Source organism: Pseudophryne corroboree, chromosome 5 (genome assembly GCF_028390025.1).
Source record: "Pseudophryne corroboree isolate aPseCor3 chromosome 5, aPseCor3.hap2, whole genome shotgun sequence".
Lineage (NCBI taxonomy): Eukaryota > Metazoa > Chordata > Amphibia > Anura > Myobatrachidae > Pseudophryne > Pseudophryne corroboree.
The window spans coordinates 755,723,975-755,746,830 of record NC_086448.1 but is presented as its reverse complement, the minus strand read 5'-3'; the positions used below and the strand labels follow the sequence as shown (position 1 = coordinate 755,746,830).

At 45.7% G+C, this 22,856-nt stretch overlaps 1 protein-coding gene across 2 annotated transcripts in view; it reads right to left on the bottom strand.

Moving 5' to 3' along the window:
* MTERF3 (mitochondrial transcription termination factor 3) overlaps window positions 1-22,856 on the bottom strand; it is a 111,143-nt gene that overhangs the window by 21,224 nt on the left and 67,063 nt on the right. For both annotated transcript variants that reach the window (XM_063924168.1, XM_063924170.1), the window contains exon 5: window positions 1,866-2,013. In XM_063924168.1, the coding sequence (XP_063780238.1) occupies window positions 1,866-2,013 (148 nt within the window). The remainder of the gene's footprint in view (window positions 1-1,865; window positions 2,014-22,856) is intronic.

Below are 22,856 nucleotides of genomic sequence, written 5' to 3'. Positions count from 1 at the left end.
GCAACTAGTTACAATGCTCCCTCTTAAATAGCATCCTAAAACATAGGCCAAAACTGCAGTTATAACAAGGGATGGCGCTACAAACAGAACACTATCTAATGGAATCAATACTTTTTATGCACCTTTGTGCAGAGAATACACAGAATGTACATGCTTTTACATTACGCCATCCAGTGACTCTTGTAGTGGGATGAGCAAACCAGATCACACTACTGTAACCCCGTTTCCACCATCCTATATCAGTGGAAAGGACGCACAAGCTTAACTAGGAAGGGTGCAATTCTTATGCCGTATTATGTGTACGTCTCGCATGTTCATAAAAGCAGGTCTAATGTTTTTTTTTTTATTATTTTTACTCTACGTCCCTTTAAGCCCCACCCCTTCCCTGATTGAACGCCTGTTTCCCACAGCAGGGGTGTCTATCCATGGGTGCAAAACTATCAATGGATCCCAGTCGATTGTTTCATGCCATCAGTGGTTAACCACTGATGGCACCATCGATGGCCATCCCTAGTCTACTCACATTTCACATGAGCCGAATATAGAGTTGTAATATGTACAGCTCCCAACAGTGTGAAGATCAGAAGAGCCTATTAATTCCCAGGGTGACCTCTTCCTACAGTACTGCAATCCCAACTTTGCTAAACCACATTCTACATTTGTAATTAAGACTGGATAACACTGCTGAGCCTGAGGATAATAGGATGGGCTGGAAGTTGTTTTATATATTAATTACCTAATACTGTATTATTCCCTTTAACAATATATATATATATATATATATATATATATATGCATACATACATACATACATACATACATACATACATACATACATACATACACACACACTGATTTCCACAGTTGTAAGTATACACGAGTGTTAACAATTTGGTAAATCTATAGAGATGAAAATTTGAGACCTCTTAATGTAAGAGAATATTAATCTATGGTTCTTGGCGTTACCTGAGGAGCACCCGTAGCAGATACGCTAAAAAGTGACAGGACCATTTTTGGAGATTATTAAATTCTACCTACTAGAGGTGTAATCCAATTTTTGATACGATTGTCTGTTTGGGCGTTATCGTTTATGCACCGCAAGCCACACGTCGGTAATGATGTCATTATGTCAACCACCTTTTCATCCCCTTAGGAGAGGGTTTCTTAAAATTCTAATTACGTGGTTTTCCCATTTCCTACCTGAAGAATATCTCATACAGGTTGAGTATCCTTTATCCAAAATCCTATATTTTTGGGTCCCCTACTGAGATAATGACATATATATTATATATTATGTGTATATATAGATATATTATATAGATATATAATATATATGTATCATTATCTCTGTAGAGGAACCAAAAATGTGTGATTTTGAAAAGGTTTAAATGTCCATGCAATTTAATGTATAAGTACTGTTTGTCACATGTTACTGCACTTCTGTTACTCAAATCATATTTAAAAAGTGTTTTCTCTGGTTGCTAGGCCAGGTTGGCAGGGCTCTACATCAGGAAGGAGGTTACGGCAATTGGCCAAACGTCGTTACTGTCAACGTCTGGGATCTTCTACATAAACAGAAGTGAATGTTACAATTGGTCTTTTTATTTTGGATCAAGTGTGAATTTAAATCCAGTGAGTCAAGGAATTAAAGTGTAGTTAAGAAGATTGTGGGGGGAAAAAGGTCCCATCATAAAATGAAATAGGCCATGAATGAGTAGGGACTCAGTTAAATGCTTTCGGGATACAGCAGTCTATTTTTCTAGATAATAAAGATTTGCTGTAGGTGGTGCTGTACGCCCTGTATGTGACACATGAAACACAGGAAAAGTAAATATGAGAAGTATTCTTAGCGGGCACATCCTTACATTCTCTGCACTGAGTCCCAGCTGTTTCTGGAAGAAGCCCAGGCGATTATCCAGTCTATCCACAGAGAAGTTCAGCAAGTAGGGGGCTCGGGCGACGATCTGAGTGATTGCACTCTTGCTGAATTTTTTGGAGCTCAGGTAAGCGACCCTGAAAGAATATAACAATGCAGAAAATATTCATCATGCTCCTGTTGTCAAAAAGGATTCAATAATAAAAACACGTTTTCTCTGATGAGGTTTTAGTTCTAGAAATAGAATTATTTCGTTTCAAATACAGGAAGCTCTCGGTGAGAAGGAGACACGTGCACTGATCACACTGGGTGCAGCAACAGGGCAAGGCTATGGTAATGAGTGGGAGCAACGCTCTCTTCCTCCGTAGACCTGGTGATTTGGGGGAAGGGGGGGGTCTCATGCGGCTCTCAGCTACCATTATGGAATTCAATTCAAATGCACTGCTCGCCTTTAATCTGAATACACTTCCGTATATATTATTACGCAATTGGATACGTCATTTTCGATAATGTTCGGTGGTGGTTTTACATAAAGCTTTTGGTATTGAACTGTAGCCAAGCTCAATCATCAGGAATATGAGTAATAGGAGGTTTGTTAACCCCTAGGAGTTATCCAGTGGAGGAGCTTTATCCAGATCAGTATGGCATACCTGTCCTGAATGATCCAAACTTCATACAGGGTATTGTTAAAACACTAGAGGGATATGTATCAAGCTTTGGAGAAAGATAAAGTACTGACCAATAAGATTCCAACTGCCATTTTACAGGCTGTGTTTCAAAAAGAACTGGTGGGAGGTGATTGCTTGATACTTTATCTCCCCCCCAAGGTTTGATACATCTGCCCCTATAAATAAATAAAAATGAAAAATCGGTGATGTCACACATGCATTTTCTGAAGCAGATAATTTTGACTGCTCTTTTGTGATCAGGATTCCCCCCCCCCCCACTTTGGTGGATTGGGGTCATATACTGTACAAGAGGGAACAGTTATTGTGCGGGGGCATGTGCCAAGGGGAGAGAGGCAAAGGAGAAAGGCACATGCAGCAGGACCGCACAAGTCAATAGTACATGTCAAATATTCATTATGTGGCATGTGCCAAATGACAAACATATCACATGTAGTAGAGTCATATGTGTGGTGGGGACCCACCCAGCCTGGGCTACAGCCCAGGGTCCCAGATCACATTAATACAACACTGAATATATTGTAGCAGATTGTACTACGAAAACCCAATTAATCTCTTTTTAGTATGCTATGTATAATAAAACAACTTAAAAACAGTAGTTAAGGACTAAAAACTTAAATGAAGATTAACGTCATGTAAAAGAAAATTAGACTGCAATGAAAGAGATTATATTGTATGTGTCCTCAATTCTCTCTGTCTGCCATTTAAAATGTACGTACAGAACGTCTAGAAACATTCTCAGTTATGGTCTACTCGAGGGATGAGGAACCTTTGGCCCTCCAGCTGTTGTTGAACTACACATCCCAGCATGCCCTGCAACAGTTTTAGCATGGCCGAATTGCAAAACTGTTGCAAGGCATGCTGGTATGTGTAGTTTAGCAACAGCTGGAGGGCCAAAGGTTCCCCCATCCATGGTCTACTCCATCAGGGACTATTTCCAGTTTATGTACTGAAAGAAGAACCCTAACAAGTCCTATAACTGCAATATCTCTGATGTTCCAGGTGTTGGAGCTTTGGAACGTAAAACTTTTATTGCTTTGTCCAGCAGGTAAATTAGCTCTTCACTAGGATCTAGGCTAGAGTACCAGACAGCTGGGTAAGCAGTCGCAGGCCTGTGTTTCTCAGAATTTGGGACAGCTTGCATAAATTCTCCTGACACTTGGATAACTTTGTGGGGTATCATCATACAACCCATTAAGAACCTAGCAATCTGGTGGACCATTATGCAATAGGTAGCATCTATCCTTGTGTATCTATGCCTATTTCCCTATAGATTGTAAGCTTGCGAGCAGGGCCTTCCTTCCTCTGTCTGTCTGTTTTTACCCAGTTTTGTTCTATTACTGCTGTTCTAATTGTAAAGCGCAACGGAATATGCTGCGCTATATAAGAAACTGTTAATAAATAAAATAAGAATTTACTTACCGATAATTCTATTTCTCGGAGTCCGTAGTGGATGCTGGGGTTCCTGAAAGGACCATGGGGAATAGCGGCTCCGCAGGAGACAGGGCACAAAAAGTAAAGCTTTACGATCAGGTGGTGTGTACTGGCTCATCCCCCTATGACCCTCCTCCAAGCCTCAGTTAGGTACTGTGCCCGGACGAGCGTACACAATAAGGAAGGATTTTGAATCCCGGGTAAGACTCATACCAGCCACACCAATCACACTGTACAACCTGTGATCTGAACCCAGTTAACAGTATGATAACAGCGGAGCCTCTGAAAAGATGGCTCACAACAATAATAACCCGATTTTTGTAACTATGTACAAGTATTGCAGACAATCCGCACTTGGGATGGGCGCCCAGCATCCACTACGGACTCCGAGAAATAGAATTATCGGTAAGTAAATTCTTATTTTCTCTATCGTCCTAGTGGATGCTGGGGTTCCTGAAAGGACCATGGGGATAATACCAAAGCTCCCAAACGGGCGGGAGAGTGCGGATGACTCTGCAGCACCGAATGAGAGAACTCCAGGTCCTCCTTAGCCAGGGTATCAAATTTGTAGGATTTTACAAACGTGTTTGCCCCTGACTAAATAACCGCTCGGCAAAGTTGTAAAGCCGAGACCCCTCGGGCAGCCGCCCAAGATGAGCCCACCTTCCTTGTGGAATGGGCATTTACATATTTTGGCTGTGGCAGGCCTGCCACAGAATGTGCAAGCTGAATTGTATTACACATCCAACTAGCAATAGTCTGCTTAGAAGCAAGAGCACCCAGTTTGTTGGGTGCATACAGGATAACAGCAAGTCAGTTTTCCTGACTCCAGCCGTCCTGGAACATATTTTCAGGGCCCTGACAACATCTAGCAACTTGGAGTCCTCCAAGTCTCTAGTAGGTGCAAGGCACCACAATAAGCTGGTTCAGGTGAAACACTGACACCACCTTAGGAGAGAACTGGGGACGAGTCCGCAGCTCTGCCCTGTCCGAATGGACAAACAGATATGGGCTTTTTTGAGAAAAAACCACCAATTTGACACTCGCCTGGTCCAGGCCAGGGCCAAGAGCATGGTCACTTTTCATGTGAGATGCTTCAAATCCACAGATTTGACTGGTTTTAAACCAATGTGATTTGAGGAATCCCAGAACTACGTTGAGATCCCACAGTGCCACTGGAGGCACAAAAGGGGGTTGTATATGCAATACTCCCTTGACAAACTTCTGGACTTCAGGAACTGAAGCCAATTCTTTCTGGAAGAAAATCGACAGGGCCGAAATTTGAACCTTAATGGACCCCAATTTGCGGCCCATAGACACTCCTGTTTGCAGGAAATGCAGGAAACGACCGAGTTGAAATTTCTTTGTGGGGCCATCCTGGCCTCACACCACGCAACATATTTTCGCCACATGTGGTGATAATGTTGTGCGGTCACCTCCTTTCTGGCTTTGACCAGGGTAGGAATGACCTCTTCCGGAATGCCTTTTTCCCTTAGGATCCGGCGTTCCACCGCCATGCCGACAAACGCAGCTGCGGTAAGTCTTGGAACAGACATGGTACTTGCTGAAGCAAATCCCTTCTTAGCAGCAGAGGCCATAAGACCTCTGTAAGCATCTCTTGAAGTTCCGGGTACCAAGTCCTTCTTGGCCAATCCGGAGCCATGAGTATAGTTCTTACTCCTCTACGTCTTATAATTCTCAGCACCTTAGGTATGAGAAGCAGAGGAGGGAACACATACACCGACTGGTACACCCACGGTGTTACCAGAACGTCCACAGCTATTGCCTGAGGGTCTCTTGACCTGGCGCAATACCTGTCCCGTTTTTTGTTCAGACGGGACGCCATCATGTCCACCTTTGGTATTTCCCAACGGTTTACAATCATGTGGAAAAAACTTCCCGATGAAGTTTCCACTCTCCCGGGTGGAGGTCGTGCCTGCTGAGGAAGTCTGCTTCCCAGTTTCCATTCCCGGGATGAAACACTGCTGACAGTGCTATCACATGATTTTCCGCCCAGCGAAAAGTCCTTGCAGTTTTTGCCATTGCCCTCCTGCTTCTTGTGTCGCCCTGTCTGTTTACGTGGGCGACTGCCGTGATGTTTTTCCCACTGGATCAATACCGGCTGACCTTGAAGCAGAGGTCTTGCTAAGCTTAGAGCATTATAAATTTACCCTTAGCTCCAGTATATTTATGTGGAGAAAAGTCTCCAGACTTGATCACACTCCCTGGAAATTTTTTCCTTGTGTGACTGCTCCCCAGCCTCTCGGGCTGGGCTCCGTGGTCACCAGCATCCAATCCTGAATGCCGAATCTGCGGCCCTCTAGAAGATGAGCACTCTATAACCACCACAGGAGAGACACCCTTGTCCTTGGATATAGGGTTATCCGCTGATGCATCTGAAGATGCGATCCGGACCATTTGTCCAGCAGATCCCACTGAAAAGTTCTTGCGTGAAATCTGCCGAATGGAATTGCTTCGTAGGAAGCCACCATTTTTACCAGGACCCTTGTGCAATGATGCACTGTTTTTAGGAGGTTCCTGACTAGCTCGGATAACTCCCTGGCTTTCTCTTCCGGGAGAAACACCTTTTTCTGGACTGTGTCCAGAATCATCCCTAGGCACAGCAGACGTGTCGTCGGGATCAGCTGCGATTTTGGAATATTTAGAATCCACCCGTGCTGTTGTAGCAGTATCCGAGATAGTGCTACTCCGACCTCCAACTGTTCCCTGGACTATGCCCTTATCAGGAGATCGTCCAAGTAAGGGATAATTAAGACGCCTTTTCTTCGAAGAAGAATCATCATTTCGGCCATTACCTTGGTAAAGACCCGGGGTGCCGTGGACAATCCAAACGGCAGCGTCTGAAACTGATAGTGACAGTTCTGCACCACGAACCTGAGGTACCCTTAGTGAGAAGGGCAAATTTGGGACATAGAGGTAAGCATCCCTGATGTCCCGGGACACTATATAGTCCCCTTCTTCCTGGTTCGTTATCACTGCTCTGAGTGACTCCATCTTGATTTGAACCTTTGTAAGTGTTCAAAATTTTTTTAGAATAAGTCTCACCTAGCCTTCTGGCTTCAGTACCACAATATAGTGTGGAATAATACCCCTTTTCTTGTAGTAGGAGAGGTAATTTAATTATCACCTGCTGGGAATACAGCTTGTGAATTTTTTCCCATACTGCCTCCTTGTCGGAGGGAGACCTTGGTAAAGCAGACTTCAGGAGCCTGCGAAGGGGAAACGTCTCGACATTCCAATCTGTACCCCTGGGATACTACTTGTAGGATCCAGGGGTCCTGTACGGTCTCAGCGCCATGCTGAGAACTTGTCAGAAGCGGTGGAACGCTTCTGTTCCTGGGAATGGGCTGCCTGCTGCAGTCTTCTTCCCTTTCCTCTATCCCTGGGCAGATATGATCTTATAGGGACGAAAGGACTGAGGCTGAAAAGACGGTGTCTTTTTCTGCAGAGATGTGACTTAGGGTAAAAACGGTGGATTTTCCAGCAGTTGCCGTGGCCACCAGGTCCGATGGACCGACCCCAAATAACTCCTCTTCCTTTATACGGCAATACACCTTTGTGCCGTTTGGAATCTGCATCACCTGACCACTGTCGTGTCCATAACATCTTCTGGCAGATATGGACATCGCATTTACTCTTGATGCCAGAGTGCAAATATCCCTCTGTGCATCTCGCATATATAGAAATGCATCCTTTAAATGCTCTATAGTCAATAAAATACTGTCCCTGTCAAGGGTATCAATATTTTTAGTCAGGGAATCCGACCAAGCCACCCCAGCTCTGCACATCCAGGCTGAGGCGATCGCTGGTCGCAGTATAACACCAGTATGTGTGTATATACTTTTTATGATATTTTCCAGCCTCCTGTCAGCTGGTCCTTGAGGACGGCCCTATCTATAGACGGTACCGCCACTTGTTTTGATAAGCGTGTGAGCGCCTTAGCCACCCTAAGGGGTGTTTCCCAACGCGCCCTAACTTCTGGCGGGAAAGGGTATACCGCCCCTAATTTTCTATCGGGGGGAACCCACGCATCATCACACACTTTATTTAATTTATCTGATTCAGGAAAAACTACGGTAGTTTTTTCACATCCCACATAATACCCTCTTTTGTGGTACTTGTAGTATCAGAAATATGTAACACCTCCTTCATTGCCTTTAACGTGTGGCCCTAATAAGGAATACGTTTGTTTATTCACCGTCGACACTGGATTCAGTGTCCCTGTCTGTGTCTGTGTCGACCGACTAAAGTAAACGGGCGTTTTAAAACCCCTGACGGTGTTTTTGAGACGTCTGGACCGGTACTAATTGTTTGTCGGCCGTCTCATGTCGTCAACCGACCTTGCAGCGTGTTGACATTATCACGTAATTCCCTAAATAAGCCATCCATTCCGGTGTCGACTCCCTAGAGAGTGACATCACCATTACAGGCAATTGCTCCGCCTCCTCACCAACATCGTCCTCATACCTGTCGACACACACGTACCGACACACAGCACACACACAGGGAATGCTCTGATAGAGGACAGGACCCACTAGCCCTTTGGAGAGACAGAGGGAGAGTTTGCCAGCACACACCAAAAACGCTATAATTATATAGGGACAACCTTATATAAGTGTTTTCCCTTATAGCATCTTTATTATATATTTCTAACGCCAAATTAGTGCCCCCCCTCTCTGTTTTAACCCTGTTTCTGTAGTGCAGTGCAGGGGAGAGCCTGGGAGCCTTCCCTCCAGCCTTTCTGTGAGGGAAAATGGCGCTGTGTGCTGAGGAGATAGGCCCCGCCCCTTTTTCGGCGGCCTCGTCTCCCGCTCTTAACGGATTCTGGCAGGGGTTAAATATCTCCATATAGCCTCCGGAGGCTATATGTGAGGTATTTTTAGCCAAAATAGGTTTTCATTTGCCTCCCAGGGCGCCCCCCTCCCAGCGCCCTGCACCCTCAGTGACTGCCGTGTGAAGTGTGCTGAGAGGAAAATGGCGCACAGCTGCAGTGCTGTGCGCTACCTTTAGAAGACTGAGGAGTCTTCTGCCGCCGATTCTGGACCTCTTCTTACTTCAGCATCTGCAAGGGGGCCGGCGGCAAGGCTCCGGTGACCATCCAGGCTGTACCTGTGATCGTCCCTCTGGAGCTGATGTCCAGTAGCCAAGAAGCCAATCCATCCTGCACGCAGGTGAGTTCACTTCTTCTCCCCTAAGTCCCTCGTTGCAGTGATCCTGTTGCCAGCAGGACTCGCTGTAAAATAAAAAACCTAAGCTAAACTTTTCTAAGCAGCTCTTTAGGAGAGCCACCTAGATTGCACCCTTCTCGGCCGGGCACAAAAATCTAACTGAGGCTTGGAGGAGGGTCATAGGGGGAGGAGCCAGTACACACCACCTGATCGTAAAGCTTTACTTTTTGTGCCCTGTCTCCTGCGGAGCCGCTATTCCCCATGGTCCTTTCAGGAACCCCAGCATCCACTAGGACGATAGAGAAATAATAAATAAATAAATTGTTTCTACTTCAAACACATAACGTAAAAAAAAAAAATTCTTACATTAATTAGCAAATATCCTCTGTTACGGGGCAACTTTCCTATCAACAGCTAGACTAGCATCTAAACACTATGCAATTAGATCATAAAGGTTATCATGCTTAATGCCTACTTCTGTGTATTACTGTATATTTTGCTGTATTAGCTTTTGGCACTAGCAATGACTAAAGAGGAATGTTCAATGCAGCAAATATCTAGGTTCCCTTGAGTTCCAGAGGGCCTTATTCACAGATGGGCACATTTTAGATTATTCCCACAATTGTCTGATGGCGGGAGGACTGGGCATGTGCTACGATGCAGCTGTGGCTCCGGTCGCAGTGTCAGGGAAGCCGCAGGCTATGGCCGTGCCAGCCCCATCTCCTGGGCGTGCCGAAGACAGTGGCTGCATGTTCCGACACAGATTTACTGGTATCAGTAGCAGTGCTCGGGTGGCGATTCTGAGTAAGCTTAGGCTTACTCAGATTGGCGACTGCCATCTTCAGACACAGCAGTGGATCAGAGAAGCCACATGAGACACCTCCTCCAGCATTAGAATAATTTCCTAAAGAATATATGGGGGGGAGACCAACAACTCTGGACAGCACACCCTAATTCCAAACATAATATGAGGTGTTATCATGCGGAGACTTGTAGTTCCACTGCTCACTAAGTTAACACTCCTAACACATAGCTTCTTTTTCTTATTTATGTAACACTTCCTCTCACTAGAGTAGTGACTTGGGGCGGTTGGCCTGTGCTGACTTAGGGGGGTCCCGTACCCTGGACCTGAACTGTAGTGTTAGGGACCCACCGGAGGAAGTCCCCAGGTCGTGGTGGGTGGGCCCATATACTTTTGGGCAAAAATTATGCTAAGCACCTCAATTTCACTCTACGTTAAATTTCAGAGTTTAACTATTCTGATTAGCAGTGCGTAGTGCTTTAGAGTGCATCTGCATTTTCATAATTTCACAAAGATGCAGCAGCTCTCTTCACAGAGTCCATCTTTAAATCAGGCCCAGAGCTCATAGCAGTACAAAAACGGATACAGATGATGAAGGGTGGGATGTACTAAAGGGAAAATGTGGGAAACCCCCCGTTTTCGGGGGTTTTACCACATTTTTATATGTACTAACCCCCGGCCGCCGTGTTTTCGCCACTTAGGGTATCGCCATTTTTAATGGCGATACCCTATAGAAGCCTATGGGCTTCTTACCGTTAGCTGCCGCATCCCGCCGCTGACCCCCCTCCCCCCCGGCATACCTGTGTGCCGGCAGCCCTGGTCCCGGAAGCCAAACTCATCCTCCCTCTAGCAACACATCCGGAGGTCCTTCCGGCTGCAGGTAGGTGACGGAGACCCCCCGCACACCTTCTCACATCTATAGCGGGGGGCCTCTGTCACTGCATTAAAATGTTAATCGCATATGTTAGTACATATGTGATTGGCATTGTTGCGGTAGGTGGCAATGTATTTTAATACATCCTGCCCACACTAACAAAGCACAAGATGTTGCACATTCAATGAGACACTCAATTAGAAAAATCCAATAACTGAACCAGAGAACAGCCCCGTGGGAAAAAAACAAATGCTAATTGTTCCAGGTAAATTCCTGTTTGTACATACTGTGTCTCCAACACACCCCGACAAAGACATTGTTGTGAAACAACAACTGCTGCATGAGATCTACAGTAACAGCTTTGCACAAACAGCTTTAGATAAAATTTGGCAGGGATTTAGGTCTATTCAAAATACAAAAACAAACCACTTGTTCTAACTTGTTTAGGTACCTCTTCATAAGCGCTGGTAGAACATAAGACAAGTTTCATTATAAATCATTGAGAGAGAAAACACTTCTCTGAGGACCTCATATTGTCTGCCGGAAAGATAATACTTTACAACTTTAGTTATTTGGGCAGGTAGGGACGCAGCAACATAGAATTTGGTTGCAAATCATGGGGATGGAAACCTGTAGGCGATGTCTAAATATAACAAGTGTAGCCATATTATCAAGCCCTTTATTCTCTCAGTTTGGCAAAGCCTTATCCAGATCTCTAAAGACCTAGGACTACAACAAAATGGCTGACACCATCACCATTTGAACATAAAAATTGGAGAAAAATTCAGTTTTCTATAGTTTATATTAGGGTACATGACTGTATGGTAAAAGATACAAAATACAACCTGCTCATTCAATTTATAGGCTTAAACATGTACTTGTAAGGGAGGGGTTTATCTAGGCCAGAAGTTCCTGAACTAGGCCCTCATGGACCCCCAACAGTTCACATTTGTCAGGTCTCCTCACAGAATCACAAGTGAAATAATTAGCTCCACCTGACGATTTTATAAAATGGGTGAATGAGTAATGACTGCACCTGTGCACCTGCTAGATGAGCTGGAAAACATTAACTGTTGGGGGTCTGTGAGGACTGAGTTTGGGAACCACTGGTCTAGCCAAAAAAAAAAAAAAAAAAGGTATTTGCATACATAGTAAAAGGGCTGCAGTAAGGGGGTAATTCAGAGTTGATCGCTGCAGCAAATTTGTTAGCAGTTGGGCAAAACCATGGGGGTCATTCTGAGTTGATCGCTCGCTGACGATTTTCGCAGCGCAGCGATCAGGTAAAAAGCGGCAAAACTGCGTATGTGCCGCAATGCGCACACGCATCGTACGGGCACTAAGAGCATCGCTGCTATGCACGGGATCTAGCGAAGATTCCATTCGCACAGCTGATCGCAAGGAGACTGACAGGAAGAGGGCGTTTATGGGTGTCAACTGACCATTTTCTGGGAGTGTTTGGGAAAACACAGGCGTGTCCAGGCGTTTTGCAGTGCGGGTATCTGATGTCAATTCCGGGACCTTCGTCGCTGGAATCATCGCACAGAATAAGTAACTACAGGGCTGGTCTTGTTTTGCACAAAATGTTTTTGTACCACTCGGCTACACAGGCATTCGCACACTTGCAATGCGAAAATACACCCCCCCTTGGGCGGCGACTGTGCGTTTGCACGGCTGCTAAAAGTAGCTAGCGAGCGATCAACTCGGAATGACTCCCCATGTGCACTGCAGGTGGGACAGATAATAGGATTTTAATACCTACCAGTAAATCCTTTTCTCTTAGTCCACAGAGGATGCTGGGAACTCCAAAAGGACCATGGGGTTTATACCAAAGCTCCAGACCGCCAGACCGGGCAGGAGAGTGCGGACGACTCTGCAGCACCGATTGAGCAAACATGAGGTCCTCATCAGCCAGGGTATCAAACTTGTAGAACTTTGCAAAGTGTTTGAACCCGACCAAGTAGCTGCTCGGCAAAGTTGAACCACCGAGACTCCTCGGGCATCCGCCCAAGAAGAGCCCACCTTCCTGGTAGAATGGGCCTTCACTGACTTCGGTAACGGCAATCCAGCCGTAGAAAGAGCATGCCGAATCGTATCACAGATCCAGCGTTTAACAGTCTGCTTAGAAGCAGGGGCCCCAATTTTGTTGGGAGCATACAGGATAAACAGAGCCTCTGTTTCTCCAATCCGAGCCGTTCTGGCGACACAAATATTCAAAGCTCTGACTACATCGAGAGACTTCGAATCAGCCAAGGCTTAAGTAGCCACAGGTACCACAATAGGCTGGTTCCTGTGAAACGCGGAAACCACTTTTGGCAGAAATTGTTGCCGAGTTCTCAATTCTATCCACTTGGAAGATCAAATAGGGGCTCTTGTGAGACAAAGCCGCTAATTCCAACACCCGCCTTGCGGACGCCAAGGCCAATAGCATGACCACTTTCCAAGTGAGAAATTTTAACTCAACCGCTCGTAAAGGTTCCAACCAGTGTGACATAAGAAACTGCAACACCACATTAAGGTCCCATGGTGCCACTGGGGGCACAAATTGAGGTTGGATGTGCAGCCCTCCTTTCACGAAAGTCTGAACTTCTGGAAAGGCAGCCAATTCTTTTTGAAAGAAAATTGATAAGGCCGAAATCTGCACTTTAATGGAGCCTAACTTTAGACCTGCATCCACCTTTGCTTGCAAAAAATGGAGAAAACGACCCAGCGGAAATTCTTCCGTAAGAGCCTTCTTGGATTCACACCAAGACACATACTTCCTCCAAATACGGTGGTAAAGCTTCGCCGTTACTCCTTTCCTAGCCTGACGCAATGTGGGAATGACTTCACCAGAAATACCATTTCGGGCTAGGATATGGCGTTCAACCGCCATGCCGTCAAACGCAACTGCTGTAAGTCTTGATACACGCCCGGTCCTTGCTGTAACAGGTCCTCTCATAGAGGAAGAGGCCAAGGGATCTTCTATGAGTAAGTCGTGAAGATCTGGATACCAAGCTCTCCTTGGCTAGACCGGAACAAAGAGGATCGCCTGAACCTTTGTTCTTCTTATGCTTATCACCTTCGGAAAGAGTGAAAGTGGAGGGAACACATAGACTGACTGAAACATCCATGGTATCACGAGGGCGTCCACTGCTATTGCCCGAGTGTCCCTTGACCTGGAACAATATCCTTGAAGTTTCTTGTTGAGGCGAGACGCCATCATGTCTAATTGAGGAATTCCCCAAAGACTTGTCACTTCTGTGAAAACTTCTTGATGAAGAGCCCCCTCTCCTGGATGGAGATCGTGTCTGCTGAGGAAGTCTATTTCTCCGTTGTCTACACCCGGAACGAAGACCGCTAATAATAAAAATTTACTTACCGATAATTCTATTTCTCATAGTCCGTAGTGGATGCTGGGAACTCCGTAAGGACCATGGGGAATAGCGGCTCCGCAGGAGACTGGGCACAAAAGTAAAAGCTTTAGGACTAGCTGGTGTGCACTGGCTCCTCCCCCTATGACCCTCCTCCAAGCCTCAGTTAGGATACTGTGCCCGGACGAGCGTACATAATAAGGAAGGATCTTGAATCCCGGGTAAGACTCATACCAGCCACACCAATCACACCGTACAACTTGTGATCTGAACCCAGTTAACAGTATGATAAACGTAGGAGCCTCTGAAAAGATGGCTCACAACAATAAACAACCCGATTTTTGTAACAATAACTATATACAAGTATTGCAGACAATCCGCACTTGGGATGGGCGCCCAGCATCCACTACGGACTATGAGAAATAGAATTATCGGTAAGTAAATTCTTATTTTCTCTGACGTCCTAGTGGATGCTGGGAACTCCGTAAGGACCATGGGGATTATACCAAAGCTCCCAAACGGGCGGGAGTGCGGATGACTCTGCAGCACCGAATGAGAGAACTCCAGGTCCTCCTCAGCCAGGGTATCGAATTTGTAAAATTTAGCAAACGTGTTTGCCCCTGACCAAGTAGCTGCTCGGCAAAGTTGTAAAGCCGAGACCCCTCGGGCAGCCGCCCAAGATGAGCCCACTTTCCTTGTGGAATGGGCTTTTACAGATTTTGGCTGTGGCAGGCCTGCCACAGAATGTGCAAGCTGAATTGTACTACAAATCCAACGAGCAATCGTCTGCTTAGAAGCAGGAGCACCCAGCTTGTTGGGTGCATACAGGATAAACAGCGAGTCAGATTTTCTGACTCCAGCCGTCCTGGAAACATATATTTTCAGGGCCCTGACTACGTCCAGCAACTTGGAGTCCTCCAAGTCCCTAGTAGCCGCAGGTACCACAATAGGCTGGTTCATGTGAAACGCTGAAACCACCTTAGGGAGAAATTGAGGGCGAGTCCTCAGTTCTGCCCTGTCTAAATGAAAAATTAGGTAAGAGCTTTTATATGATAAAGCCGCCAATTCTGAGACACGCCTGGCTGAAGCCAGGGCTAACAGCATGACCATTTTCCATGTGAGATATTTCAATTCCACAGTGGTGAGTGGTTCAAACCAATGTGATTTTAGGAGACTCAACACTACATTGAGATCCCAAGGTGCCACTGGAGGCACAAAAGGAGGCTGTATATGCAGTACCCCTTTGACAAACGTCTGAACTTCAGGCACTGAAGCCAGTTCTTTTTGGAAGAAGATTGACAGGGCCGAAATTTGAACCTTAATGGACCCTAATTTTAGGCCCATAGATAGTCCTGTTTGCAGGAAATGCAAGAAACGACCCAGTTGAAATTCCTCTGTAGGGGCCTTCTTGGCCTCACACCACGCAACATATTTCCGCCAAATGCGGTGATAATGTTTTGCGGTTACATCCTTTCTGGCCTTGACCAGGGTAGGGATGACTTCATCTGGAATGCCTTTTTCCTTCAGGATCCGGCGTTCAACCTCCATGCCGTCAAACGCAGCCGCGGTAAGTCTTGGAACAGACAAGGTCCCTGCTGGAGCAGGTCCTTTCTGAGAGGTAGAGGCCACGGGTCCTCCGTGAGCATCTCTTGAAGTTCCGGGTACCAAGTCCTTCTTGGCCAATCCGGAGCCACGAGTATAGTTCTTACTCCTCTCCTTCTTATGATTCTCAGTACTTTGGGTATGAGAGGCAGAGGAGGGAACACATACACTGACTGGTACACCCACGGTGTTACCAGAGCGTCCACCGCTATTGCCTGAGGGTCCCTTGACCTGGCGCAATATCTGTCTAGTTTCTTGTTGAGACGAGACGCCATCATGTCCACCTTTGGTTTTTCCCAACGGTTTACAATCACGTGGAAGACTTCTGGGTGAAGTCCCCACTCCCCCGGGTGGAGGTCGTGTCTGCTGAGGAAGTCTGCTTCCCAGTTGTCCACTCCCGGAATGAACACCGCTGACAGTGCTGTCACATGATTTTCCGCCCAGCGAAGAATTCTTGCAGCTTCTGCCATTGCCCTCCTGCTTCTTGTGCCGCCCTGTCTGTTTACGTGGGCGACTGCCGTGATGTTGTCCGATTGGATCAAAACCGACTGACCCTGAAGCAGAGGCCTTGCTTGACTTAGGGCATTGTAAATTGCCCTTAGTTCCAGGATATTTATGTGAAGAGACGTTTCCATGCTTGACCACAAGCCCTGGAAATTTCTTCCCTGTGCGACTGCTCCCCAGCCTCTCAGGCTGGCATCCGTGGTCACCAGAATCCAGTCCTGAATGCCGAATCTGCGGCCCTCTAGAAGATGAGCACTCTGCAACCACCACAGGAGAGACACCCTTGTCCTTGGAGATAGGGTTATCCGCTGATGCATCGGAAGATGCGATCCGGACCATTTGTCCAGCAGATCCCACTGAAACGTTCTTGCATGGAATCTTCCGAATGGAATCGCTTCGTAAGAAGCCACCATCTTTCCCAGGACCCTTGTGCATTGATGCACTGACACTTGTCCTGGTTTCAGGAGGTTCCTGACTAGCTCGGATAACTGCCTGGCCTTCTCCTCTGGGAGAAACACCTTTTTCTGGACTGTGTCCAGAATCATCCCTAGGAACAGTAGACGTGTTGTTGGAATCAGCTGCGATTTTGGAATATTTAGAATCCACCCGTGCTGACGTAGCACCACCTGAGATAGTGCTACTCTGACCTCTAACTGTTCCCTGGACCTTGCCCTTATCAGGAGATCGTCCAAGTAAGGGATAATTAAGACGCCTTTTCTTCGAAGAAGAATCATCATTTCGGCCATTACCTTGGTAAAGACCCGTGGTGCCGTGGACAATCCAAACGGCAGCGTCTGAAACTGATAATGACAGTTCTGTACCACAAACCTGAGGTACCCTTGGTGAGAAGGGTAGATTGGGACATGGAGATAAGCATCTTTGATGTCCAGAGACACCATATAGTCCCCTTCTTCCAGGTTCGCTATCACTGCTCTGAGTGATTCCATCTTGAATTTGAACCTTTTTATGTAAGTGTTCAATGATTTCAGATTTAAAATCGGTCTCACCGAGCCGTCCGGCTTCGGTACCACAAACAGCGTGGAATAATACCCCTTTCCCTGCTGTAGGAGGGGTACCTTGATTATCACCTGCTGGGAATACAGCTTGTGAATAGCTTCCAATACTGCCTCCCTGTCGGAGGGAGACGTTGGTAGAGCAGACTTCAGGAACCGGCGAGGGGGAGACGTCTCGAATTCCAATTTGTACCCCTGTGTTACTACCTGCAGGATCCAGGGGTCCACTTGCGAGTGAGCCCACTGCGCGTTGAAATTTTTGAGACGGGCCCCCACCGTGCCTGAGTCCGCTTGTAAAGCCCCAGCGTCATGCTGAAGACTTGGCAGGATCGGGGGAGGGCTTCTGATCCTGGGAAGAGGCTGCTTGCTGCAGTCTTTTTCCCCTTCCTCTGCCCCGGGGCAGAAATGAGTGGCCTTTTGCCCGCTTGCCCTTATGGGAACGAAAGGACTGAGTTTGAAAAGACGGTGTCTTTTTCTGCTGAGAGGTGACCTGGGGTAAAAAGGTGGATTTTCCAGCCGTCGCCGTGGCCACCAGGTCTGATAGACCGACCCCAAATAACTCCTCCCCTTTATACGGCAAAACTTCCATATGCCGTTTTGAATCCGCATCACCTGACCACTGTCGTGTCCATAAACTTCTTCTGGCAGAAATGGACAACGCACTTACTCTTGATGCCAGGGTGCAAATATCCCTCTGTGCATCTCGCATATATAGTAATGCATCCTTTAAATGCTCTATAGTCAACAATATACTGTCCCTATCCAGGGTATCAATATTTTCAGTCAGGGAATCCGACCAAGCCACTCCAGCGCTGCACATCCAGGCTGAGGCGATTGCTGGTCGTAGTATAACACCAGTATGTGTGTATATACCTTTTAGGATATTTTCCAGCTTTCTATCAGCTGGTTCCTTGAGGGCGGCCGTATCAGGAGACGGTAACGCCACTTGTTTTGATAAGCGTGTGAGCGCCTTATCTACCCTAGGGGGTGTTTCCCAACGCGCCCTAACATCTGGCGGGAAAGGGTATAATGCCAATAATTTATTAGAAATCAGCAGTTTTTTATCGGGGGAAACCCACGCTTTGTCACACACCTCATTTAATTCATCTGATTCAGGAAAAACTATGGATAGTTTTTTCACACCCCACATAATACCCTTTTTTGTGGTACTTGTAGTATCAGAAATGTTCAAAGCCTCCTTCATTGCCGTGATCATGTAACGTGTGGCCCTACTGGACATTACGTTTGTCTCGTCACCGTCGACACTGGAGTCAGTATCCGTGTCTGGGTCTGTGTCGACCATCTGAGGACGTCAGAGAAAGAGCGTTTACATGCCTTTCCGCCCAGCGGAAAACTTTTGCGGCTTCTGCCCTTGCCGCTTTGCTCCTCGTTCCGCCCTAGCGGCTTACTTACGCCACTGCTGTTAAGTCATCCAACAGAATTAAGACGGGCAGAACGCGAAGAATATGTTCCGTTGTAAATAGGTCTTAATTCAAGAATGCTTATTGCAGGCAAGTTTCCCGGCTTGACCGACCTTTTCCCCTGGAAAGACTGCTCCCCAGCCTCGGAGACTTGAATCCATGGACACCAGGATCTAATCCTGGATCCCGAACCTTCGTCCCTCTAGGAGGTGAGAACTGTGAAGTCACCACAGAAGAGATATCCTGGTCCTGGAAAATAGGATTATTTTCCGGTGCATGTGCAGGTGATAACCGGACCACATGTCCAACTGGTCCCGCAAAAACCACTCTGGCATTTGTGCTGCTCACCGAATGGCCTCATAGGCCGCAACCATCTTCTTCATCAACGGAACGTATTGATGGGTTTACCCTGTTGCAAACCTGATCCGACTCTGGATCCTCAAATCTCTTTCCACAGGAAAAAACAAACTCTCAACAGTTCAGTATCTAATCTTATTCCCAACTCTGACATCTGCGTCGTTGGGATCAACAGTGATTCTCTGTGTTGAAGAACTGTCAGAGAGAAACAACGATTCGTACCACTTGTTTCTAGACCTCGCCGTAGTCAGGAGAGCGTCCCAGTACAGAATAATAATGGCTCTTACTATTGAAAGCAAACCATCATACTGCCATCACTCCGGTGAAATGACAATGACAATCCTGAATAGCACACCCAGGTAAGCTTAATGCGGATGAAACCGCATTTAAACCCTCTTTCTTCTTTTACAGGCTGGAGATCCCTGCCCTGAGAGATTCCATCTTGCCGTTCAACTTCCTAATAAGAAATCCTTTTGGTATTGGTCTGACCGAGCTGCCCGGGCTCAGAAGCACGAAAAAGCTTGAATAACAGATTTTTTTTTTTTGTGTGACAGGGACAGCCGGACCATGTCCTGATCCTTAACCAACTCTTATATGGTGTCACATACTACCTCCCCATCCAGAGGAGAATCGGTAAGATCTATTTGAAAAATCAGTGAGGCGAATCATCTGGAAAACTCGAGTATGTCCCCCTTTGGACTCTATTCTTAAGTCACTGTGTCAAGCCCATTCCAGGACTGACTGAAGAGTATTAGACGAGTTCCCACCGGTGTGGGTTCCAGCAAGATAGACCCAGCGACCTGCCGTGGATGTGGTAGAAACAGAGGACGATATCTGGTTCTGCGAAGTTGAAAAGGCTGCAGACCTCTTACCTTTTCACCTCCCTCTACCTACAAAGAAGAGGAATAAAAACGGTATCCAACCGGTCAAAAGGACTGCATCCCACAAAAAATGCGTCACCAACTGTTGTGATGGAACATAGCACAAGAAGGTAGACTTACCAGTGGTGTCTGCCGAGATCAACTTAACCAAGCCATCCCCAAACCAGATTATCCCTTCATAGGGAAGATACTCCAGGATTTCTCGGAGTCAGTGCATACCTCTTGTAGTCGCACGGCAGCAAGCTGCAATGTTCTAGATAAGACCCAAGGAATATCCCCTTTCTCCCCAGGGTAATTATATCGGATAACAAGGTAACCGACCATTTCTGAATACAAGCACTCCCCCATCCGTATGTAATGCAAATATCATCAAAGCATATAATTAAAATATCACTTAGCTTCCTGTGTACGATCCTTTGTGACAGGGCCCCGTGCAGACCAGGGGTTGACTTTCACTTTATTCTATCCACGGCGGGAAAAGAATAAACACTTGGAGTCCTCGTGAGGATTCGAGACCAGCTTGTCAGGGCTGACCTAGAGCTTCATTAACAGAGCGACCAGCACATGAGAAGGAATAACTTTACTTCAGCATTCATAATAATTTATAATACAAATATAAACATTTAAATACACATATACAGGTTGAGTATCCCATATCCAAATATTCCGAAATACGGAATATTCCGAAATACGGACTTTTTTGAGTGAGAGTGAGATAGTGAAACCTTTGTTTTTTGATGGCTCAATGTACACAAACTTTGTTTAATACACAAAGTTATTAAAAATATTGTATTAAATGACCTTCAGGCTGTGTGTATAAGGTGTATATGAAACATAAATGAATTGTGTGAATGTAGACACACTTTGTGTAATACACAAAGTTATAAAAAATATTGTCTAAAATGAGCTCCAGGCTGTGTGTATAAGGTGTATATGTAACATAAATGCATTCTGTGCTTAGATTTAGGTCCCATCACCATTATATCTCATTATGGTATGCAATTATTCCAAAATACGGAAAAATCCCATATCCAAAATACCTCTGGTCCCAAGCATTTTGGATAAGGGAGACTCAACCTGTATACACATATATCTATATATGCATCTCATATATATATATATATATATATATATATAAAATCTGTCAGGAACAGCAGGGTCCCTAGTGACATTAATGTGTTCTGAAGGTGTATGGACATTTACTGAATGCCGAAGTTGTGGATCTAAACAGGAAACATTATGGCCGACATAGAACATAGTATTCGTGTCGACGACAGGGAGTAGTAACTGGGCAAAATAAAATTTTTGTGACCCGAGGGGTCTGAGGGAAATATATACCTAATTTCACTAGAACGTCCCCACAAATACTACCACGTCTGTGCTCGAGCTAAAGCTCAATGCAAACGTACCATACATATATATATATATATATATATATATAAGCAAATGGTATAAGGGTTCTGGCGACCACCGGTGTATTAAAAATATATATCAGTCCATGTATATAATAAAATAAAATATACAAATTTATTTGGTACAGCTAAAATACAAAATAGAATAATAATAAAATGTGTAATGCTATACAAAATATATATCTAAAAAAAATTGGGGGGAAGGATGGATTGTGTACTAAAAACACATATACAAGTTTCTAGGACCAAAAAGTTTACAGCAATAAATATAGAAATATATAAGTAAAAAATGTTCGCTAACTAAAATAAATAATGGAGAGTCTTAACTTTGAGGTAGAGGGTCACAGAGGAAGAGCCCAACGCGTTTCGTCCTGATGACTTCTTCAAGGGGTACTGGTGTGCTGGGATAGGGTCTCTATATATACCCTCTACCATCAGTCAGTAATTACTGATGTCATTTCCTGTCTCAGAACAGGTCAATTGTTTGTATCTAGATCTCTTGCTGTATCCAGACAACCTGCTGTCGTTCTGTTCTCCCTGTACCAGACAATCAGGACCAGGATCCAGTAACTAAACCTGAGAGACAAACTTTCGCTGAGCCAGTGGTTCCCAAGGAGAACGTTCTGCTGCCTGCAACATCCTCCAGCATGACCGGTTTGGCAGTGGGTCAGTAATGGTGTGGGGTGGCATTTCTTTGGGGAGCTGCACAGCCCTCCATGTGCTCGCCAGAGATAGCCTGACTGCCATTAGGTACCGAGATGAGATCTTCAGACCCCTTGTGAGACCATATGCTGGTGCGGTTGGCCCTGGGTTCCTCCTAATGCAAGACAATGCTAGACCTCATGTGGCTGGAGTGTGTCAGCAGTTCCTGCAAGACGAAGGCATTGATGCTATGGACTGACCCGCCCGTTCCCCAGACCTGAATCCAATTGAGCACATCTGGGACATCATGTCTCGCTCCATCCACCAACGCTACGTTGCACCACAGACTGTCCAGGAGTTGGCGGATCCTTTAGTCCAGGTCTGGGAGGAGATCCCTCAGGAGACCATCCGCCACCTCATCAGGAGCATGCCCAGGCATTGTAGGGAGGTCATTCAGGCCCGTGGAGGCCACACACACTACTGAGCCTCATTTTGACTTGTTTTAAGGACATTACATCAAAGTTGGATCAGCCTGTAGTGTGTTTTTCCACTTTAATTTTGAGGGTGACTCCAAATCCAGACCTCCATGGGTAAATAAATTTGATTTCCATTGATAATTTTTGTGTGATTTTGTTGTCAGTACATTCAACTATGTAAAGAACAAAGTATTTAATAAGAATATTTCATTCATTCAGATCTAGGATGTGTTATTTTAGTGTTCCCTTTATTTTTTTGAGCAGTGTATATACACTGCTCAAAAAAATAAAGGGAACACTAAAATAACACATCCTAGATCTGAATGAATGAAATATT